The sequence below is a fragment of the Schistocerca piceifrons genome, chromosome 1, assembly GCF_021461385.2.
Source record: "Schistocerca piceifrons isolate TAMUIC-IGC-003096 chromosome 1, iqSchPice1.1, whole genome shotgun sequence".
Classification (NCBI taxonomy): domain Eukaryota; kingdom Metazoa; phylum Arthropoda; class Insecta; order Orthoptera; family Acrididae; genus Schistocerca; species Schistocerca piceifrons.
Window position 1 is genome coordinate 648,320,983 of NC_060138.1, and position 18,603 is coordinate 648,339,585.

The 18,603-nt window shown below is 39.0% G+C and overlaps 1 protein-coding gene across 1 annotated transcript in view; it reads left to right on the forward strand.

Moving 5' to 3' along the window:
* LOC124805223 (RNA helicase aquarius) overlaps positions 1–18,603 on the forward strand; it is a 380,133-nt gene that overhangs the window by 133,674 nt on the left and 227,856 nt on the right. Inside the window, exons 7-9 of the mRNA XM_047265726.1 lie at positions 3,893–4,006; positions 5,485–5,588; positions 15,095–15,206. Of these exons, the coding sequence (XP_047121682.1) occupies positions 3,893–4,006; positions 5,485–5,588; positions 15,095–15,206 (330 nt within the window). The remainder of the gene's footprint in view (positions 1–3,892; positions 4,007–5,484; positions 5,589–15,094; positions 15,207–18,603) is intronic.

Below are 18,603 nucleotides of genomic sequence, written 5' to 3' on the forward strand. Positions count from 1 at the left end.
GAACTAACCTAAGGACATCACACACATCCATGCCCGAGGCAGGATTCGAACCTGCGACCGTAGCGGTCTCGCGGTTCCAGACTGCAGCGCCAGAACCGCGCGGCCACTTCGGCCGGCCATTCCCTATTCTTCAGAAACATGTCATAAGAAAACAGTCCCATAGTGGACACAGGAAAATGCTAAGGTAATCAAAGAATACAGGCGGGCACTGAAATGGTGTAAGTGTCAACTGTCAGTGTTAAATCTTATTGCCTTTAAATGATTCCATGCCCAGGCGTGCTATTGTGCCAAAAACCAGAATAAAGAATGTTGGGAAAGGCAACTCACTACTGTAGGGACCTGTACCTCTTCTTCACAGATATGGGCGAAGTTGCATTGTATCTTTGGTTGCCAGCTAAGGTATTTCCGGTCTCCTGTTAGACAGAACTGTTCATTCTGGCACTACTGTTATGGCAGAACGTTTTGCAGCACGCTGTGCTCAACCATCAACATCTAACAACTACCCCACCACCTTCTGTCTACACAACACTACTCAACATCTGTACCCACATAACACTCCTTTCAGTGAATGGGAGCTCATCAGTGCTGCTGTCCTTAGCAATGACATGGCATCAAGACTCTCAAATGCTACAGCTTCTAACCATGGCTCACTAATACCTCATACTTGTGGTCTTCAATTTTATCTGGTTTGTGAATGTGTGTTTCCAACCTAGCATGATAGCCCATTTTGAAACTAGGAAAACCCTGTATGAAATGGGCAGCTGTAAACCTATCAGCTTTATGATTGTTTTGTGTAATTTGCTTGAATGAATAATGACCCCAATACCTGTGGTGGACTCTTTGAGACGAGTGGCCTTTTGTGCAACAGCCTATGTGGATTTGCAAAGGGCAGATTCATAGCTGACCACTTAACTTGATTGGAGTCTGCTATAAGGGCAGTTTTTGTCTGTCACCAGCACCTCACTACTATCTTCTTTGACTTAAGGAAGGCCTTTGACGGTTTTACCACTTCGTTATTGAACTTTGCAAATGTGATTTTGAGGCATCCTACTAATTTTTCTCCAGAATTTCTGTCCTTCAATCTCTACCCTCCCCCCCCCTCCCCCCCTCCCCCTCCTCCCTCGATCTGTGTCTCAGTTGGAGCATTCTTCAGTGCTCTCCATACACAGCACAGTAGAGTCCCACAATGGTCTGTGCTGAGTGAATCTCTTTTTGATATGGTGTAATGAGTTTCTTCAACTAAGAATGTTACTGGAATGCAGCTACAAGATGCCATCAGGGAAGCATGATCCTAGACCCTCATCCCAGCTTTCCAGTTGGACACTGTGAAAACAAGCGTTATGCACTTATACCAACAAAGAATCATTCATCCACATCGAGAACTTTACCTTTGCAACGAACAGCTCAGTGTGATAGAATCATACTGGTTTTGGAGCTTTTATTTGATGCTCAGTAGATGTGTTTCTTACATATTTGACAGCTTAAAAAAAGTGTCAACTAAAGATCAACACACTCTGCTGTCTCATAGTGCGGACCACTCTTTCCTTTTGCATCTACACAAATGACAAGTCTTATCCTGACTGACTGGAATACAGATGTCTGGCTTATGGATTAGTTGCCATTTCAACATAATAACTACTGGATTCTGTTTACTGCCATGGGATTGGATAACAACTAACACCTTTCAGATGAGAACTCTGAACAGCCTCCTGTTAGAGGCTGAGATACCACCTCTGTGGGTCAAACATCACCAAATATTACTAAATTTGAAGTATGTGGCCACAGCTACTCTTAACACCCAAATCACCACTTCCTCTTCGTTAACAGGGTTTGCCTCCCACAATGGCAACTTACATTTAGTGATGTAGCAGCCACTCTGACCACCATCTTCTTCCAGTGAACCCCATCAACAGGTTACTTTTGTGAACTCCTTGTGCTGTGTATATCATTCAAAATCTGGCTGTGTGTTTCCATCGGACCAAAGGAAACTGTAGACTCTCCTGCATTCCACTGTTCATTTCTCTCAGTCCTCGGAGAATTTCCTAGTTTGGCAGCGATCAGTAGTAATGGCTAAATGTTTGATGATCACACAGGCTATCTCTTTATTCTAAGAGCCATGAATAACACTCAGTGCTGCCTGAGTGTAGGATTTTGCTGCAGAACTAATACCATTATCCACACCGTCCTTTATACTTGTACTCACACTCATGAAAATATCACAATTTGTAGTGACTCCCTAAGCAGCATTCAGGCTGTAAGTCACAGTGTACCCAGAACCTGTTCGTTTTGCATTCATTTAGACCCAAAGTGATGTAGAGATTCTGGGAAATCATCTTGCAGACTGATTAGCAAAGAAAGTTACAGAAATGGAAACCCTGGAGATATGGATGCCGGGCTCTAACTTGGTGCTTACCTTATATTTTCAGCTGTTGGATGCTTGTAACAAGGAATAGCTCACTATGAACACTACAAATAAGATGTACCATAAAGGGATCCACAACCACACGGTGATGTTCCCTTCACCATTCTTAAAGGAAATCTATTACCTTATGCTGACATCCTCAGACAGGAGTATCACCCCATTATCGTTGTGACACCCATCTGTTGGTGCCCTTATTCACATCCGAGTGCTCTGACTTTGGTTATCAGTGGAAAACAAAACGCTGAAGCTTGACAACACTTTGTCTCCTCTGTAAAGTGATGATGTCCAAACAGCACATCCTGTTTTACTTTTTTAATAGAGAGTGTTTTTAAATGCACTTATTTTAAGCTTGTCACTAAGGTCTCATCTCCTTTTTCACTGGACATAGCTGGACAGGGATTTGAACACTGCTTCTCCCAAATAAACAGTTTACTGCCTTAAACACTGTGCCACTTCACTTGGTTTGTTAGCATATGCTGTATGGCTTTTGAACATGAGGCATAGTAACTAATTCAATACTAGAACAAGGCCTCCACCGATCTTTCATTTTTCTTTCTGACCTACAACCCATTACTCAATGGTGGGAAGTGTGTAGATGACTTACACCGCAGTGACCATTTCCTGATTTGTCCACTGAACAGAGCAGTGCTCAGATCAAGGCTGTCATAATGTGTTCTCAGCTAATCAAACTGAACATTATGCAGGAAACCACTTTATTCTAATTAATATAGAAACAAATGTGATTGTGAAGTGATGAGACCAGGCTAGGGATTATTGAACTAACAAAATTTTTATCTTCTTTAATACTGCAAGTACCACAATAAATCTGATTTGCAGAGAAGACAAAGCAAAATATACCTGTCACCCTTAGGCTGGTACAATGATGGGGGAAATATATAGAACGAGCAGATATGGCAGGTGTGGAGACTTGCAGGGATTGTAGTGTGATACAATATGATGATTTATGATGTGCTGTGTATTTCACACTTGACTTGGAGTGGGTTTGGGGAGGTGCAACGGGTGGTGAAGAATAATAATTGAGGAAAGATGTGTTTAAACAACTGTTTGATTGTGGTGCCTCTCTGCTACTCTTGGGCTGTGGAGTAACCTTAACCTGTCTATTAGGGTGTTGTTCTTGTATGTGTGAACTTATACTCTTGTGGGAGTAGCCATTAGTCTGTGAATGACTCATTTTTACACAGAGTATGTTGTATTATGACAAGAGGACAGCTATTAATTTAAATGAGCACTTGCTCTCTAATTTTAGATTATGACAAAAATTTTTATTGATCTATGTGAAGGTGTTCTATATTCTTTTATGTGAATTTTGGCACATTCATCTAAGAATAATAATGGAAAATGTGTCCTATAAAATTAATGTACGGTGAAAAAGAAAAGTGAGATTCCTTTGTCTTTCACGTTTCATAGATTTCTCACTTTACAGCTCACACTTTTGTTGTGTTGTTTCAGTTGCTTGATATGCTGAAGTTTTATTCACGCTTTGAGATAAGTGATTCAACTGGGGATCCATTAACTGACCATGATATGACTCAGCAACATTACTCAAAAATAACATCATTACAGGTAAGTCTTCTAACTGTTGATATTAGATGCAAGCCTTTCAGGTAGCACTTCATATATCAATCAGACATCTCAGAAGGCTTCTTGGAATTTTAGTATGTATTTAAATGTTTGTGATTACATTTTGTCAGTGTAGCTTTCAGAAATAATTAAGCACGTAACATGGGCAAGGGAAAACTGGTCACAGAATAAGACTGTCATATGCTTCAGAATATTCATATCTATAATAAATTTAACATGGTCAAGAATTATTGACTAAATAAGCCTCTATTATGTTACTGTTTTCTTTATATTCAGTTAACGTATTAGTACAGAGCCGTGATTGTGCCCAGGTGTGCACTTCTTTATCTGAAGCAAATCAGTGGCCATGCATGTCTTTCTTCAGGGCTCCAAAAATATGGAAAACACATGGTGAGATATTGGGACTGTATGTAAGATTTGTAAGGGTTTGCCAGCAAAACTTCTGCAGTGTAATCGAAACACTCTTGGCAGCATGGGCCTGCTAGTTGTTTCGAATATGCTGCAGAAGTTTTGCTGGGAAGCCATTACACATCCTCCATACAATCCCAGTATCTCACCATGTGATTTCTAAATTTTTGGCCCCCTGAAGAGAGATTAGTGGTCACCAGTTAGCCTCAGACAAAGAGGTGCATGCTTGGGTACAAGTTGTGTAGATAAGGCAAACATTTTCCCGAGAAGTCATTGACTGTCTTTTCTCACAGAGAGAGAAATGTATAAACAATTATGGCATTTGCTCTTGAAATAATGAACAGTTTACTTACTTTCTCTGATACTATTATGTGAGGAAGAATGCAAGACAGGATGAAAAGTTGCAAATCAAAATAAAGTGATGTATATCAGAAGTGAAAAGCATGAGCAGAAAAAAATGAAAGAATCTAACAAATGAGGACAATGAGTGGGATGAAAGAGATCAGAAAATTAAAATGAAGAAATAAATGGGGCTGACACTGCTCTAAAGCACTGTATCTTACTGATAATGCTAGTACAGGTGTTTTCGTGACCTAATTACTTATCTTGTTATTATAACTCATTATAGACATAAAGCGTGAAGTGCTACCCTTCACAGCTATCTTCCTCATTGTGCTTCTCACGTTTCACTAATACATCTCAGTTTCACTCTATGAAAAACAAAATACTGTAAAAACTGTATGTGAACAAGCATGTCATCCTCAATTTCAGGCACACTACTGTAACAGGATAAATAATGCAGTGGTAAGCCACAGTCCTGATTTTCTTAACAAATGCCAGTATTAAGTGTGATATTTAGGCCATGTAACAATCTTCTTTCAAAAATGATTTGGGTCAGCTATGTGATGTGTGTAAAAATCGTAATGCACATAGAGAACCAATAAAAGAGAATAATACAGATGGTACCGAATTATTTATGTGTTTGCAATGTACCAGTGCATATGCATACAAAATATATTTAATTTCTTCTTGAACTTCATTTTTTTTTGCAGAAGGCTGCATTTGCAAAATTTCCAGAACTCAGAAGTTTTTCTCTTGCAAATGTTGCAAGTGTTGATACAAGGGATTCTTTGTTAAAACATTTTGGTTCTTTGAGGTTGGTATATTTTTTGTTTTCATCTTTTGGGTATCTGAAATTTAATTAAACTAGTAATAGCAGTTTCCATGTAGCAATTTGTATACAGAGATATGTGATGAAATAAATACATGCTAATTAAAAGACTATTGATTATTATTGAAGTCAGAATTTTAATGCAGGCTAATTCAGAATTTTTCACATCTATGTTACATTGATATTTTTGGGGTGTTGCACTTTACAAGCCTCTTTTGGTAAATAGCTGTGGGTCAATTAGAATGAAATACATTATATTTGAGGAAGGGTAGTTAAACCTACATTATATACACATACAGCTAGTATGTCATGAAATGTCAGTACAGTGTATCATTTTTGTAATGAATGCCTTATGCAAAAGTAACCATTTGCTTTTCCCATTTCACCTCTTCACTGCACATATCTTAGTCCTCTCAGCAAATGGAAATCCATTGTCATAATGAAAGTGGTTAATCACTATGAATTTATTACATGAAAAACAGTCTGACTGGTAACCTGTCACAATAGAAACAAGGCTCGTTACATTACTAAGGTGATGTTTATCGTGCATATCATTGTGCAACTGTTTTTTCAACCTTGAAATGTTCTTTACTCTTTATGCAAATTTATATCTTTCTGGCTGAAGAAACAGTTTACTACATGTGTGTTTTTGTGCTGTTGTAGAAAATGTCAGGTATAAGATCTGACACAGAAGAAACAAGACTGATGCTTCAAATCTGTAGAACTACCAGTATTCAATTAATGGTGACTGCCTTCACATTAGGAACTGATCAATTTTGATTAAACTTGGCTATCTGATAAAGATAGTTACAGGTCAAAAACAGTTATATTCCATAACAAATAGTTAATTGGTAATTTGAGCAGTTTCATTTCTTTTGTATCCAGCTGATATGTACCAGCTCGAACTGTAGTTTAACTTGCACATCATCAAGGTTACAATCCACTGGATTCTGGAACTGAAGAATGTCACTCTCAGTTCTGTCAGGATCTGAAATAAAAATCTCTGCAATAAATGCTTCTTCAAGTCAAAAATATTTTTTTTTCAGAAAATGAAGGATGGTATCTTCAGGGATTTTAGCACAAAACTCTTTGAAATGAAAATGAGAAAAGCCTTCTCCTTCAAATTGTGCTTCAGATTCTTTGTTGATTCTGTAGAGTCCACAGACGAGATTATCCTATTCCTAAAGTAAAAGTTCAGTTCATTAAGGTGGGAAGTGATGTCGACCAAAAATGACAACATTGATGGCCAGCCAGGATCTGACAGCTGTGGATCAGCTCTCTTTTTCAGTGAGAAAAAAGTCATCTATTTCATTTTGGAACTTGTAAAAATGAAACGGGGCTTAACCGCAGCTGAGACACCTCACTGCTATGTGATAAGGCAAGTCACAGAAATCAGAATCAATTTCTTCAAGAAAAGCCTGGAACTGATGGTGATTGAGTGCATGTTGCCCGATGAATTTGACACAGGACAAAATGGGACAAGGGCCCATCTAAAGTGTGTGTGATGGTGATTTGACTTGTATGCAACATGATCCAAGAGCATATCTGTAGATCTTTGTGTACAAGGATATCCGGATGATGTCAGGATGCTGACGATATACAAAGTTTAGAAATGGAATTATTGACTTGCTGAAGTAGCGTGATAGTAGATGGGTGACCACGTTGTTACTCAAAAAATTCTGAAGGCAGTCTGAGTGTTCACCTTTCATGAATTCTGCTGCAGAAGCTCCAGTGTCAGGTTTAATGGCTGCATGTAGTCCTAGTAACGCCTGCAGTAGGGCAGATACTTCTCACGTTCTATATGTTTTATCAAGCAAATTCGAGTACTGTCGAGGAGCCAAGTGAACTGATGTCGCAAACCGCATCTTGTCTGCAAACCATAGTGTCATAACTCCTGATTTAAACAATGCTTTATTATATTTTATTTATTTCATTTGTTGCCATGAGTTGGTTTTGAGCCATTATTCAGAATGCACTCCCAATCATATAAACTTTGCTTGTACATCTGTGTATACACATGTACTGCACGAGCCATCGAAGGCTGCATGGTGGAGGGTAACATGTCATTCCCCTTCTTCTTCAACTCATAAATAGAGTGGGGAAAAAAGATTGTTTATATGCTGACACGAGATACACATTGTTGGCAGTAGAATCATTCTGCAGTCAGCTGCAAAAGCTGGTACTCTTAAACTTTCTCAATAGTCCAGAATGAAATTTTCACTCTGTAGTGGAGTGTTTGTTGACATGAAACTTCCTGGCAGATTAAAACTGTGTGCCAGACTGAGAATTGAGCTTGGGACCTTTGCCTTTCACAGACAAGTGCTCTACCATCTGAGCTACCGAAGCACAACTCACAACCCTTTCTCACAGTGTTGTTTCTGACAGTACATCCTACCTTCCAGACTTCTCAGAATCTCTCCTGCAAAACTTGCAAGACTAGCACACCTGGAAGAAAGGATATTGCAGAGCATGGCTTAGAAGCAGCCTGGGGGTGTTGTCAGAATGAAACTTTCACTCTACAACTGATTGTGCACTGATATGAAACTTCCTGGCAAATTAAAACTATGTGCTGGACTGATACCCATACTCCGGACTGTTGCAATTCACAAGCAAATGCTCTAGCGAATGAGCTACCCAAGCATGACTCATGACTCGTCCTCAGTTTTATTTCGACTAGTACCTCATATCCTACCTTCCACATGCCACGGAAGGTCTCCTGCGAAACTTGCAAGACTAGCTCTTCTGGAAGAAAGGATATTGTGGAAACATGATCTAAACACAGCCTGGGGATGTTTCTAGTATTAAATTTTCACTCTCAAGTGGAGAGTGCACTGATATGAATTTGCATGGCAGATTCATCCTTGTCATCATCTTGGACAGTTTCCTGCCTCTGGCCGGGTCTGTATGGAACATAGGCTTCTCCACTGTCTTCTGTCTTGCCACCATCTCTCAGTCTTCACCTTGGTCCAGTCTTCTCCTTTCTTCTGGACGCATTCCTTTACTCCTTTCAGATATGTCTCTCGGTCTTCCTCTTGGTCTCTTTCCTTCCAGTTTCATCTCGTGTATCCTCGTGGGTATCCTCTTTTCCTCCATTCTCTTAACGTATACATACCATCTCAGCCTTGAATTCTCTCTCTCTCTCTTCCTGTAATGGTTTCACCTTCATTAACTCTCTGATCCTCTCATTTCTTAACCTGTCTATCTTTGTCACTCCAGTACTGTTTCTCAAGAATTTAATCTCACTAGCTTGTACTTTGCATTTCTCTCTTCCTTTCTTAACCCAGGTTTCTGATGCACATGTCAGGATTGGAACGTAGTATGACAGGTATATAAGCTTTTTACTGATTTGGGGTACATCCCTGCTCCATATCAGGCTTCTGACACTCTTCCAAAATTCTTGTGCTTTTCTCCGCCGCTTGTTTATTTCTCTGTCGTTTTTTCTGTCTTCCTGTATCAGGCTTCCTAGGTACTTGAAACTCTCCACTCTCCTCAATTGTTCCCCACCAGTTGATATTCCAGTTTGTTCCTCTCTCCTTCTTTCTTGTTGTGATAATCATCTCACTCTTACTTATACTAAATTTCATCCCATATTCTTGTACTGTTCGTTCCCATACATCCAACTGCTCTTGTACTTCCTCCTCCTCATTCCCGCAAATCATCAAGTCATTGCAAACACCATAGCTTTCATCTTCCTGTCACCAATTACTTGTGCTACTGTACTCATTATATCATCCATCACTACAATGAAGAGTAATGGTGAAAGTGCACTTCCCTGCCTCAGGCCGTTCTTCTGTTCAATCCAAGCTGATCTCTCTCCTCCCACTTTCACACAGCTCACACTTCCATGGTACATTTCCCTTATCCTCAAAATAATCTGTTTTGCTACTCCTCTGTTCTCCAGGGCTTTTCACAGTTTGCTTCTACGTACACTATTATACGCTTTTTCAGTGTCCAGTAAAGTCATTAGTAGATCTATTCCATATTCATAGTGCTGTTCCTGCAGTTGTCTTACACAAAAATTAGATCCATCGTGGACCTTCCTTTTCTGAAGCCATGTTGCTTTTCTCTCATTCTTCCTTCTAATTTTGCCCGAATTCGTGCTTCCAAAATTTTCTCAAAAATCTTTGCACAGTGACTCATCAGTGTTTCCTTCTTAAAGATTGAAACAATTATTCCCTTCTTCCAGTCTTCTGGGATCATCTTCCATCTCCTCACAATTTTCATTATTCAATATAGCCATTGTATCCTCACCTCTCCTGCTGCTCTCACCATCTCTACACTTAGCTCATCCAGACCTGTAGACTTCCCTTCCTTCATCTTGCCCAGTGCCTCTTCCACTTTTCCCCATGTAAGGTCTTTTTCTATTTGCTGTTCCTACCCTTTTTCTCCTCGGCTTGTTCCTCCTCGTTCAGATTTCCATTCGAGTTCAGGAGTTCTTCAAAATACTCCTTCCACATATTCTTGAGTTCTTCCTTATTCTCTACCCCTTGTCCACTTTTGTTCACCATTCGAGCATAATCTGTCATACTGTTCTTTCTCTTACTTTTAATCACCCCATATAACACCTTTTTTGAACCTTCACTATCCTCCTCCATCGTTCTGGTCCACTGTTCCATCCTTTTTCTTCTTTCCTCCACCACCACTCTTTTTGCTTATTTCTTTCTTACCTGACACTCTTCTCTTGTCTCTACTGATCTCTTCTGGAACCATACTCTAAAGGCTCTATTCTTCTTCTGTACTATATCCTTTGTTTTATCATTCCACCAGGGTGTTTCTTTCCATCTCTTTTTGTTGCTTGTCCTCCCACATATTGCTTCTGCCGCACTTACTAATGTTCCCTTGAATCTACCCCATTCCTTTTCTACCGTTTTTGGTTCATCCTTTGGGATGCTTTCCTTTACTACTTGTAGGTGCTGTAGCCTGCTTTCTTCCTCCTTCAACTTCCGTACCCTTATATGTCTTTTCTGGTTTTCTGTCCCTTTGTTGTCCTTAGTCCCTCTCAGGTTCTTTACCAGCAAATGGTGGTTGCTATCCAAGGCCTCTGGTAGTATTAGCTTAACGTCAGTGATGATCCTATTCATCTCACTATCGTACAGCAAGTAGTCAACTATCGACTTTCTCTTTAAGTCATGACTGTACCAAGTAATCTTGTGGCTCTCCTTTTTCCTGAACCAAGAGTTCTCAACCAGCAGCCGGCCGCTGTGGCCGAGTGGTTCTAGGCATTTCAGTCTGGAACCGCACTGCTACTACGGAGTTAGGTTCAAATCCTGCCTTGGGCATGGATGTATGTGATATCCTTAGGTTAGTTAGGTGTAAGTAGTTCTAAGTCTGTGGAACTGATGACCTCAGATTTTAAGTCCCATAGTGCTTAGAGCCATTTTGAACCCAACCAGCAAGTCACTCCTTTGACAGAACTCCAATAGTCTTTCACCTTCCTCATTTCGGCAGCTCCAACCCCTCTGGTCCAAGCACACTTTTGCAGCCTTGTCTTTCTCTTCCAATGTGTGCATTTAAATCCCCCATTACTATCATATTCCTCCTTCCCATCTGCTTCTGCATTTCCTCTTCAAACTCTTGCTTCTCCTCAGAAGTGCAACCCGCCTGCGGTGCATACACTTGTATTACCTCTATGGTTGTCCCTTTGAGTGGCAGATTAAAGGTGGAAAATAAGAGATGAGGTACTGGCGGAAATAAAGCTATGAAGACAGGCCGTGAGCCACGCTTGTATTGCTAGTTCAATAGCACACAGCTCAAGAAAGGCAAAGGTCCTGAGTTTGAGTCTTGGTCTAGCGCACAGTTTTAATTTGCCAGGAAGATTATTTCTTAGTAGTGCTTCAAGAAAAGAACCTCATCTTTCCAGCATGGTTTCCATTTAAGTTCACAAAACATTTCTGTAATACTTGTATGTCGATCAAACCTGTTGTTGTTGTTGTTGTTTGTGGTGGTGGTGGTGTAGTCTTCAGTCCGAAAAATGGTTTGATTCAGTTCTCTATGTATTGTGTGCAAGCCTCTTCATCTCCAAATAACTACTGCAGCCTACATCCTTTTGAATATGGTTACTGTATTCCTCTCTTGGTCTCCCTCTACAAGTTTTGCTCCCCACACTTCCATCCAGTACTAAATTAGTGATCCCTTGATATCTCAGAATATGTCATATCAAACAATTGCTTCATTTAGTCAAGTTGTGCCACAAATTTCTTTTCTCCTCAATTCCTGCCAACACCTCCTCATTAGTTATAGGATCTATCCAGCTAATCTTCAGCATTCTTCCATAGCCTGTTTCAAAAGATTCAATTCTTTTGTTGTCTGAACTGTTTATTGCCCACGTTTCACTTCCATACAAGACTACACTCCAGACAAAAATCTTCAGAAAAGACTTCCTAACTCTTAAGTCCATATTCTCTTCTTCAGAACAGCTTTTCTTGCTGTTGCCAGTTTGCATTTTATGTCCTCTCTACTTCAGCCATCATAAGTATTTTGCTGCCCAAGTAGCAGTTCTAGCTGTTTCAAATTTACATTTTATTTTCTCTCTACTTTAGTTATCATCAGCTATTTTACTGCCTGAATAGCAAAACTCTTCTATTCCTTTTAGCATCTCATTTCCTAATCCAATTTCCTCTGTATAGCTGGTTTTATTCAACTACAGTCCATTTTCGTTGACACTCATCTTATATCCTCCTGTCAAGACACTGTCTGTTCTGTTCAGCTGCTCTTCCAAGTTCTTTGCAGTTTCTGACAGAATTACAATGTCGTTGACAAACTTTAAAGTTTTTGTATGTTTTCCCTGAACCATAATTCCTTCTCCAAATTTTTATTTGGTTTCCTTTACTGCTTACTCATGTACTGAAGGAAAATCATCAAGGATGGATCACAAATCTGCCTCTTTCTTTTCTCAACCACTGCTTCCCTCTCATGCCTCTCAATCTCATAACTGCTGTCTGGTTTCCATACAAGTTGTAAATAGCCTTTCACTCCATGCATTTTATCCCTGCTACCTTCAGAACTTCAAAGAGTGTAATCCACTCAACATTGTCAAAAGTTTTCTCAGAGTCGACAAATACCATAGACATAAGTTTGCCTTTCCTTAATGTATCTTCTCAGATAGCTGTAGAGTATTGCCTTGAACCTATAGGTAGCAGATCTAGTAGCATATCTGATCTGGTGTGGATCCCAAATACTCCAGCAGTATTAAAAAATGGGTCACACAAGTGCTCTGCATGCGGTCCCCTGTATAGGTGAGCTATACTTTCCTAGAGTCCTTCCAATAAAACGAAATTGTTTGCCTTCCCTATCATCAATCTTATGTGCTCATTCCATTTCATATGGCTTTGCAGTGTTGTGCCAAAATATTTAATTAACGTGATTGTCAAGCAGCACACTACTGATATTGTATTCCAACATTGCAGGATTGTTTTTCTTATTTGTCTGCATTAAATATTTATTTATTTATTTATTTTTTATTTTTTTTTGATTGAGAACAAACTACCACTCATCATATCAAATATAAATTCTGTTTAGATGAGTTGCTGTATCCTCCACAGTCACTCAACAATGACATTTTCCCACACAGTAAAGCGTCATCAGCAGTCACAGACTGCTGCGCTTACCCTATCTGTTAGATCGTTTATGCATGGAAATAACAAGAGCAGACCTATCACACTTCCCCTGGGACACTCCTGACAAAACACTTGTCTCTGATGAACCCTCAACATTTGGGACAACAAACTGGGTTAAAAATCTTTGACCTTCTCACACATGTGAGAACCTTTTCCATTGCTGAGCCTTCGGACTTCTTGTACATTGTGTGACCAAGAGGACTTTTCAGACTGTTCAGTTTCATCTTATCACTGTTACTTTCTTAGCATCACTTGGTGGTTACACGTAGAGTAATTAAAGGTTATACTTCAAGGAATCGTGCCTCCACCCAAATCTTCAGAAAACAGTTATATCTACATTTTGCCTTCACAGCAGACTGGCAAATTACAAACCATAAATCCCATTCAGCGGGGAAGTGTTACCAAACTGCAGTAAATCAAAATACTAGGGAATAGCAGCAGTAGATAGAACTCTAAATTTCTAGCAGCATCTCTAGATTGTAATGCTAAAGTCAAAATGAGAAATAAAGTTCTTCAAACAGTTGCTGGTACCAGGTGGGTAGCTAATGTTCATGTTTTAAGATCCACAGCCTTGACCATGTCATACTGCGCTGCTGAATACTGCTGTGGGACCTGGATCACATTAAGAAGATAGAAGTGCAACTCAAGCAGGCAGTGCAAGTAGTTGCGAAATGTATTCAGAGTATGAACATCCTATGACTTCCTGTTCTAAGCAATATGCCACCTCCAGCTCTGAGAAGATCAGAAGCTCTGCTGAATGTCCGTAACAACATACAAACAAATCGTCAGCTACCCATTCTTCAAGATACTGCACAAGCAAAACATTAACACTTGAAGTCAAAAAAACTATAATGGCACGCAGGAAACAAACTCGTTTGATCCTCCTCCAGTGTCATCCATTCATGGAAAATCCAGTGGGAGAAGTCATGAGTCATCAACATAGATCTAGTTGAAAACCCTTCCATGTGGAAGGATTCTATCTCCCCAGAAGTCACTGAAGAATCTTAAACCAGATTTGAACCTGACAAGGCAAATGTGGTTATTTACTGCTGAAGTGGAGATGGGCTGATTTTGCAAATTGTGACTGTGGTGCCTCATTACAGACAGACCGCCATATTGTTGTGGACTGTTCTCTTCATGTGTACATAGGAACAATAATAGGCACTCACTACACATCAGATGAAGTGATTGAATAGATAAGGGAATTAGATCTAGAGATGTTAGATTGTATGAGTATATAATTGTGAACCTTCGTCCACAGATATTTGTATTTGTTTTCATCATATGATAAATAAATAATAATTCTGAGGCCTTCATCAACAGTCTGCTGTTCTCTGGTTCACAGAATGTCATGTGAGAAAAGGACAAGCTGAGTTTTGCACAAGGCTAGACTGATTTACCGTATGTTGAAAGTATATTAACGACTGCATATCACTGATAGCATTGTGCTTGAAGGGTGTATGGTGTAGTGTTGTTATTGACTTCTGCTGCATATTGGTTATGTAAAGCTCATATGTTTCATTTTTCATGGTTAGACAAACTTTTTGTTAATTGCACCTTACACTTGATTCTGCAGTTTCTATACAGGTGAATTAGTGGTCTCGCTACTACATTTCAAACTGATTAAGTAAGTATGCCAGGGTAATAGTTTCTATGGAAGGTGGTGGATTTTTTGTTTGATAATTGGCAGTTAAAAATATGGTACGTTTTGAAATTTTTTGTGAATACGCTAGGATTGCTGCAATTTTTCAAACTTTTCCTGCACTTAAATCATAGTTATTTCCATGCTAAACTATAACTATTTTAATACTTTCATGTGTTACATTAAAACCATACTTTTATAAAGGGATATGAATAATTGTTTTTCCTATTCAGTCAGCAGAAATTAAGAGCAATAGCAACATATTTGAACCTAGTGCCAGGAGAGGAATCTGCTGAGGTTGAAGAATGGCATCGTGTTGATAGGAACTTTCTGCTGGAGTTGCTGGTAAGTGGCCAAGCTTTATATATTATTTTACATGCTTATATGTTAGTTTCTAAGCCTAATTAAATTGGTTCTCTTTTCATGTTGGGGCATAGACTTTGATGTTCTGTGCCGTAATCATTAAAGTAAATTTATTGCTCTGCTTTCTGATACAGGCAGACACTGTAAATATTTTTTATAAAATGTCAGAAAGAACCAGTTTGTTCATATGTTATTGTCAGTACTCCAAAGGAAACTTGAGAATTTGTTAGGGAAATGCTAACAGTACACTTACAAGAAAGATATGTCTGAACCTAAAAGCTTATGTAATTGTGAGGTGTCATAAATAAAAGCATGAGAAGACTACGGTTCAAATCCAGAACTGGACATCTGTTACAACCTGCTGGAAGTTTCTCTAAATCACTTCAGGCAATTGCTTTGATTATTCTTTCAGCAAGATGATAGCCAGTTCTTGTATTCTGTCTACGTGAACTAGTGCTTTATCTCTGATAACATCATTATCTGAAGGACATTAAGCTTAAACCAAACTCTCCTCATTTTCTTCTCCCATTTCCAGAATTCAAAAGCGCTGTTGTGGGACGAGGATAAAAATGATACAAATAGTGAAATAAATGCTTATGCAGCTGTTATAATTTTCTGGGACAACCTCATAAAGAGAGCAGCTGGCGTACCAGTATGTTTGATAGGTCGTCTCTTCTTGTAGCTTAGTGCTTGATTATGCAGTGTAGAAGCTATGACAGGATTTGCAGTGTATTAATAGATTACATTAGATTACATGTGTGCTCCCACACTCAGCCCTGTCCTTTTTTTATTTTACAATCGTATTGACCAACTAGGATCACGTTAACAACTTCAGTTCCTCTTCTTCCTTTGTTGTTGTTTCCTATTTTTCCAGTATTCCCTCATTTTCTCCCCATGAAGTCTCTTCCTTTCTTCTGTCCATGTTGTTCCCGATTTTTTATTTCTTCTGCTTTGAAAGCCTTCCAAATTTAGTATTTTGTTTTTAAAACAGTTTCTTTCTGCTATTTCTCATTCTTTGATGTTGTTTCTTTCAAGATCTTTTCTTACTTCTGTAATCCATGCTATTGTCGATTTCTTCTTCCAGAAATATAGGAGTATTTGTTTTGTTAGTCTATTTCCATCCATTCGGTAGAGATGTCCAAAAAAGGTTAATCTTCGTTTGGCCATTACTTCAGATATTTTCTCTATATTTTTGTAGATCTCCTCATTACTTCTTATTTTCCAACCATCTGCAGTTTTCATTGCACCCATTATTTTTCTAATAATCCTTCTTTCCAGTACTTCTAGTTTGTCCATCTTATAGTTCATCGTTAGACATTCAGATCCATATAAACATTCTGGTCGTACCACTGTGGTGTAGTGCCCTGTCCTTTATTTTATACATTTTTGTTGTTCTAAGATTGATGTGGTGGTGCTAGAAGAGTGTGTACAACAGCTTATATGACAAGACCAGCAACAAAGTCATGATTCCCAGTGTAAGGTACCATGTTTATGTTTAGTTATGTGAACTGGCAAGTCTGTTAAAAAAAGTAAATTATAATTATCATACAATGTAAAATGTGGTCTACATCCTTTTCTATTATTTTTCTTTGCGCTCAAGAGTCTTTTCCTTTGAAACGGGGTGGTGGGTGTGGACGGGGGGGGGGGAGGGGGGGGGGGGGGGGGAGAGAGAGAGAGAGAGAGAGAGAGAGAGTACTTTCCTGTTTTATTAGCTTTGTTTCTGATCTGCATTAAAATCTATTTCTGACTTGGCATATATCCAAGGTAGGAACTGACGACAGTAGTACCATGGATGCAATTACGGCATCCATCGTCACCCTGGCTTGCAGAGTCTTTTCCTTTGAAACGGGGTGGTGGGTGTGGAGGGGGGGGGGGGGAGAGAGAGAGAGAGAGAGAGAGAGAGAGAGAGAGTGTACTTTCCTGTTTTATTAGCTTTGTTTCTGATCTGCATTAAAATCTATTTCTGACTTGGCATATATCCAAGGTAGGAACTGACGACAGTAGTACCATGGATGCAATTACGGCATCCATCGTCACCCTGGCTTGCAGATACGTAGTGTCCATCCACCTCATGGTACATGAACATAAATATAACATACATCAAAACAGCAGATTATTTAATTCATTATGAAAATAACTTTTTATAGTGGCACTTGTCTTTTTTTTTGTTTTAAAACTGCTTGTGCAACACATCACTTCACCAAAGCGATATGTTACACTGCAGATTCCTCCCCTTAGGTGAATGGTGTTTTCACTACAGTGAAACGTTAACGAAGCATTAAATATTCAAAATTCAAAACTAGTTTTAATCTTGTCACTATAAGCATTACTATCATTTGTCTCTTTAGTGTGCCAGCACAGTTGTAATTGTATTCCATTCATTTTTATTAACTGTGGAATGCTCCACATTTGATTGTAGACCATCAGTCATAGGTATATATTTCATTTGGATTCAGTTTCTTGGCATGTCTACCAGGTAATAATTCTCTTACTATGGATATGGGACCCCTCATAACAATTATTTATTACCCGTATGGATGATTAAGCAGTTCTAGCGTATTTCTTTGTTTTCTCTTTGGAAATAATCATTATTAGGACTCACAGTCGAGTAGCCATTTAATCAAATCATCCATGTTTCATCTAATTGATTACATGTATTCCAGACCTCTGGCTTTTCTAGCCATGCTCATAAAACCTTTGAAAATCACTGGACATGTGACGAGTCTGTGAATACAGGTTTCATTAAATGTACATAAGAATGGTTTCATGATGGAGACTGTTGAATATGGTGAAGAGGGAGAATGGTCAATGGAGGAGAAGAAAGAAAGGCAATGAAAGACTAAGAATGTTAGGATCTAAGAGAGAAACAAGATTTACCCCAATGACTAATACCCATCCCACATCCACCCATGATTCCTTCCCTGGCAGGTTCTTCGCTGAGGAGCTGGAGGTTGAAGTTGTTCAGCATAGTGTGTAGAATGGACTTTGTAGTTTTTACCCTTACAAGATCCAAAAGTGGGCCTAATATCTTACTTTGGTGCCAAGTGTAGAGGGCAGCATCATGATGCAGTCATTGCCTTTGCCTTTGTAAAATCTACATTAAAATGAAACCAATGCCGTGGACTAAATTGTGCAGACTTCCCATTAAAAATTTTTAAAATACCCAACTGTATTAATTATTATTTCCAATAATTTTTTTTAAAAAAGTTAGTGATTCCTCTATGAGGAGTATATGAGACACCACCAATTCACAGAGCTATGCTGGGATATTGCCCTGTGTAGCTGTTACAGGGACACCACATTCATTGTTATGAGGCCTGTTTCCTCATCAATGTCTTTAACATTCATAATCTGCCATTGAACCAGAGGAGTTATATGT